This window comes from Rhinolophus ferrumequinum, chromosome 23 (genome assembly GCF_004115265.2).
Source record: "Rhinolophus ferrumequinum isolate MPI-CBG mRhiFer1 chromosome 23, mRhiFer1_v1.p, whole genome shotgun sequence".
In the NCBI taxonomy this organism is placed as follows: Eukaryota; Metazoa; Chordata; class Mammalia; order Chiroptera; family Rhinolophidae; genus Rhinolophus; species Rhinolophus ferrumequinum.
In genome coordinates, this window is record NC_046306.1 from 43,499,688 (window position 1) to 43,505,452 (window position 5,765).

Consider the following 5,765-nt stretch of genomic DNA (forward strand, 5'->3'; position numbering starts at 1 on the left):
GTCTTTCTCAAAGAGTGTCTGTGGTTTCTTAGTTGTTTTGAGAATCTCAAGTTCAGATGAAGTCTGTAAACAGGCATGCTGAGCTCCTAGAGGACAGGAAGTGAGGAGGATATGGAGGGTCTGGGCCCCCAGCCCATTAGCGTTCTGGGGTCCAAGATGCCCCAGTAAGGGTTCTTGCCTCTGGGTCTTAAAAGTGTGTTTTGGTCTTCTTGTGTTCTTAAGAAAATACCACTCCTCTGGAGGAAGAAAACCTAAAACAATGGTCCTTTGAAAGACAATTTGACAGCTACTTGGGAGCAGACCCTTTTAAAAAGTGGAAGGTTGGGTAGTGAGGACAGATTTGTAAGGTACACCTTGCTCCTCTGTACTCCCAGCACAATTTATCTGTACCTGCTTTGCCCCACTCAGCATGTTCTTCCTTCATAGGTACCTTCTATTGAATTTGGTTTACTGCTAGTGTACGTACCAAACTCCTAAGGGCAACATTGCTCAGTCAGTTATCTGGGTTGGGCACTGCTCATAGTCGCGCTCAACACACACACACAGCCAAAGCTGTCAACTTCATCCAAGATGAATGATGAAATCTCCAACTGTGGCTTCACAACAATAACTACTCAGCTTAAAACTGAGAAGTTACCCAGATACATACAAATATTTGAATATTTGGCAAACTGAATTTTCTCCCAAATTCTGCTTCATGAAAATTTTCAGGGTGCTGCATATAAAATTCAGCCAATTCCACCAACCCAGGAAAAGGGGCCCAGAAAATATGTATATTTAAAAAATAATGTTTCTAATCATCAACAGAAATGAGAATGATTTAATACTGCATGAGACTTCGGTATGTGGAAACAATTGTTGGAATTTGAGCCGCACACTGAGACCCCTTCATGACTGTTGTTTGCATATTTCAGAAAGAAGATAATAGCAGACCATGGGCAGGACACACAGCTGGGATTCTAGACATGCCCCAGACTATTTCCTTAGTGTATCCCAACAAATAACCCTTTAATGTGTTTTAAAATGCATGGACGCAAGTCCTGTGTATGAAGTTGTTGTAATTACAGAAGGAAAAATATAAATATTTGTGCACACAGACATAACATGAGGTCCCTCTACAGTGAAAATAATCTCTTCTGGAAAGATCTTTGAAAGTCAGAGATGACGCCACAAGCAGATGGAAGCTAGTGATGGGTGTGGAACAGCCTTTAAATGCATTTCATGGTATTTGCATTGTTCACCAACCCTGCTTAATGACATAAAATGGGGGACGGGGGGAGGGGAGGTGAACAGACACAACCCAAGAATGCATTATTTGTTTATTTTCTACATGTGATGTCATAAGCAAGGGTTTTGCCCGCGGTCTAGTTTATCTCCAATAAATAAATAACTATGTACAAATATACTGAGTTTACAAAATAGTAAAGGAAAATCTTTGTGTCAGGAAAAATACACTTACATGATACTTATTTTTTCCATACATGATTTCATTCCTAGCTTAGTTGAACCAAAGACCCTGTGTAGCAATGTTGAAAAGTGTGTACCTAGTCTTTTCTATAGGAAAGCAAAGCTATGACATGAAAATTCCTCAGTTTCTTGAGAAAAGGGGGCCTGACTTGGCCTGCTACTTGCTACTGATCCATATTTAGCATATTCCAGAAACTTGGAAGCTGTCTGGAACAGCTCTCCTCAAACTTACTGGGAAGATAAACCCCCTGCAAATCTTGTTAAAATACACATCGTCTTGCTGCAGGTGGGGTGGAGCCCAAGTTTCTACATTTCTAACCAGCTGCTTCAGGTTATAAGGTCCCTCTGAAGTGGAAGAAATTCTCAAGGGCTTGATCAAGGTGAGGCTCTAACTGGGCATCCTCTAGGCTCCATCCCCAAATCCCCCCCCAAAAAAGTACAGCTGGTTTTATTTTGGCCTACAAATTACAAAAACAGTGAGAATCAAAACGGTAATTGACATGAATTATGCAGCTCAAAACTTTCTTATACTGTCTCCTAGGAGGTGCTTCCTTCTTCTCTCAATCTAGAGCAATCATGTGAACATTTCAACACTGTTAAAAATGACTAATAATAATAATAATAATAATAATAATAATAATGGAACAGGCAACTGTATGAGAAGCTTAACAATTACTACCTTTCAGTCTAAACCAAACAATAACAATAATAAAACCCAGGCTCATTGTTCACAAAATAAAAATAAAAACTCCTTGGGTCAAATTTCTGACAGTCCAGCAACATTAATTTAAGAAATGCCTCTCACATCTTAACCTTTTTAAAAATGTTATCATCACTCTGGAAGCCTGAAACTTCAGGATAAATTAGCAAATCTGGTAAAAGAACAAATGCCCAACCATTCTTGTTTTTAGTGTTTTTGTTTCTGTTTCTCATAAGAGTTCTGTCTAGGCAGACAGCTAAGAGCACAAGTAGGGTCAGACACAGGTAAGGTGACTCAGGTGGGTGGCAAGGGGAAAATTGGGAGGAATGGGGAAAATGAGGCTTGGTTTTGTAAATGTGGGAGGCTGAAAAAAATTCACCAAGATACGTTAACTGCTACATGATAAATGAGAGTACATAAACATATAGATAGGGAAGGAGAGAGAGAGAGAGAGAGAGAGAGAGAGAGAGAGAGAGAGAGAGAGAGAGAGAGAGAGAGAGAGAGAGAGAGAGAGAATGGCAGGAGGGACTCAAAAGTGGGTCTGAAGACACACACACAGGGAAAAAAGAAAAAGTGTCCCAAATACTTAAAAAATAAATATCTTGGTCATCATCGATGACAGGATTACACTCACTAGTTCATCAGATCATAATCTGCGCAAAATGCTGTGGACCACTAACCCCTCTTGTACCCCATGGGGAGGGCATGGGACACTCTGCAGTCTCTGTCTTCATTGTACAATTGCCATCTCTGCCCAGTTGATCTGTGATCTCATGGGAGCAACTGGGGTGCATCCTCCTAATTCCCTCTCCCCAGCCATTCATGGAATCAGTGAAAAAAGGGGTGAGGTGTCTTTTCCAGTTCTGATGCCCGCTAAGGGTGGCCAGGGAGTAAGGCTGGGGGAGAACAGGGGAATAAGGCACTGGAGGGAAGGAAAGTCCAAGTCAACAACTGGGGTCAGAGAGGGAGGTCCCTCAGAGTTTCTGAGGCATTTGCTCCGTTCGTACGTGCTGCAGTACAACCTCTTTGGCTGAGGCCCCGCACTTGTACTCCAGCTGGGCCCTCGTGGCCCCTTGCTTCTTGCGCAGGTGGCAGAGGAGTGCCAAAAGCGCCACCACCAGAGACAAGCTAGCGATGGAGATGCCAATGAGCGCCCCAGAATGCATAGACCCTGCAGGCGACGGTCTCAAGGTTGTCCCAGGAGTGGGGCTGACCGGGAGCTCTCCAGAGCCGCCATCGTCGCCACCGCTCACCTTGATAGGGTCACAGTCGGTGCCAGTCCGGCCGGCGAGGGCCCAGTTGGGCCCGCAGATGCACTCATAGGTGCCGGGGAGGTTGCGGCACGCATCTGTGTGGGGGCAGTATTCATTGTCGCACTCGTCGATGTCGGTGCACATCCTGGAGTCCTCTTCCAGGATGTAGCCCTCAGGGCACCGGCAGAGAGTTGAGGTGTTAGGATCGCAGTCAGCTGGGCACGCAGTCTGGTTGCAGAACATCTGGCACCTGTGGGGGTCTTGGGGGTCGGGCACAAAGCCCTCCGCGCAGACGCAGCGGTAGTCAGTTTGGCCCACAGGCTGGCACTGGTACTCGCAGTTAGTCCCGATGCACGGGTCCACGGACTCCAGGCACTCGCCGTCTACCAGGTCGTAACCTTGGTAGCAGTGGCACTCGAAACCGCCCTTCGTGTTGACACAAAGCTGAGGGCACAGTCTGGGCACCTGCTCACAGTCGTCCACGTCCTCGCAATGGTGCTGGTCCGCAGCCAGCTGGTAACCAGTCTCGCACATGCATGAGTAGGAGTCGGGCACGTCCGGGTTGCGGACGCAGAAGTGCTCGCAGAGTTTGTCACACGAGTGCTCCCCAGGCGCGGAGCAGGAGCGCCCGTCGGCATTCAGGGTAAAATCGGCAGGACAGAGGCAGCGCGACACCCCGGCGCTTTGGTTACACGTGTGCTGGCAGCCGCCGTTCTCCACGCAGCAGTCCCAGGTGCCTGGCACCTTCCGGCCCCAGCGCGCCTCGGCCTCTCCCGGCAGCTCCTCGCACACCAGCTCCACTCCGAAGGGCGCCACTGCGGCGGAGCTACCCACCGGCAGCGTCTGGAAGTCCGCGCCGCGGGCCCCGAACGGGGTGCTGTAGGCGATCGAGACGCTGGCGGCCACCGCGGCGCTGGCCTCCACAGCCAGAGGCCTGCAGGAGGCTGAGAAATGGAACTCGCAGAGGAAGCCATCAGCCTCTGTGGTGCACTGTTGTTCCTCCCAGGCCGGCTCGCCCGGCGCGTGGGCCCCGGCAGCCGAGACCACGACGCACAGCGGACCGCAGAGAGGTGTTGGGTCCTTGTGGAGCAGCGCCCACCTGCTGTAGCTGGTGTGGTTGTCGCCCGTAACCCACTGGAAGCCGCGCAAGGGACCGAGGTACTCTGCGTCGCCACAGCCGGGTGGGAGCTGCAGGCCGATCCACAGGCGACGACCGTGACTGTCGTCGCCGCTCAGTAGCAGGGAGATGACATCAGCTGCCACTGAGGAGCGCACGGTCATCAGGTGGCCTCTCAGGCGCTCACAGGCCTGGCTGGCGGCGAGGAAGTTCTTGGAGTCCCGGAAGAGCGCAAAGCAGTCGTGCTCAATGCACTGACTGCCGCGAGGCTGCGGTTCTGGGGGTGCCCGAAGCCCCAGGGTGGCGGGGGCCAGAACGCTGAGGAGAAGGACCCGGAGCATGCTGTCCCGGCACCCCGCGTGCAGGTGCCAGGAAGAGCGCAGGCACCGCGACAGGGCTGGCGCCCCGCCCGGGCTGAGAAGCGCAAGGAGCTGGCAGCGACAGCGGCTGGCGTCTGTCCCAGAGCACAGGCGTCAGACCACTGCGCGCAGCCCCTGCGAGGCAGCCTCTGACATGCGGTAGGCCCTGGCCCGAGTTTATAAGTGCGCAGCCCTCCCTTTCTGAACGTTCGGGGAAAGGAAGGAAGTGCCTGGTGGGAAGGGCTGATGCTGCATTCTCGGATTACTGGGTTCTCCTGACGCCTAGTTCCCGCCCTCGCGCCTGGGATTACCTCTCCGGATGAGTAAACCCAGCCCCGGCGCTGGGCGGTCCCCGGGCGGGGTCGCCGAGCGCAGGAGCCACGGGAGGACAGCACTTCTGTCAGCCAGGCGATAGTCGTGCTCCTTCCACGCGGGCCACCAGGCTCGCAGTCCTAAAAAGGACTTAATCCGCAGCTTCCCCTAATCTCTTGGTCCACTTTTTTTTTTTCATAAATTCGTTGTACAAACCGATCTCAAGGACAGCCTGGATTGCAGAACTCTGGGAAGATGAGACGGGATGATGAAGGCTGTGAATGAAGAAGGGTGAAGGGAGTTAGTTCTCAGGACACGCGGGGCTCCGGGAGGAGCTGCTCCTCAAGAAGAGGGCTTTGGGAGGGGCTGCCTAGGGCGTAGACTTCCCCAAAGACAACAATCGCAAGGAGACAGCTAGACCCCGCCCAGGGCAAGGGCGCCTAGCTCTGGAAATTGCGGTGCGCTGGGCTCCAGAAGACAGAGGATGTGGCTGGGACAATGATAGAGGAAGCCGGGAGGGCTGACCTAACATCCTAACGCTGGTGCCCCCTCCCCCC

At 51.6% G+C, this 5,765-nt stretch overlaps 1 protein-coding gene across 1 annotated transcript; it reads right to left on the minus strand.

Moving 5' to 3' along the window:
• Positions 1-835: 835 nt before the first annotated feature.
• THBD (thrombomodulin) lies at positions 836-5,534 on the minus strand. Its single transcript, XM_033095284.1, has one exon. The coding sequence runs from the start codon at positions 4,876-4,878 to the stop codon at positions 3,142-3,144; it is 1,737 nt and encodes a 578-aa protein (XP_032951175.1). The 5' UTR covers positions 4,879-5,534; the 3' UTR covers positions 836-3,141.
• Between the last annotated feature and the right edge of the window lie 231 nt (positions 5,535-5,765).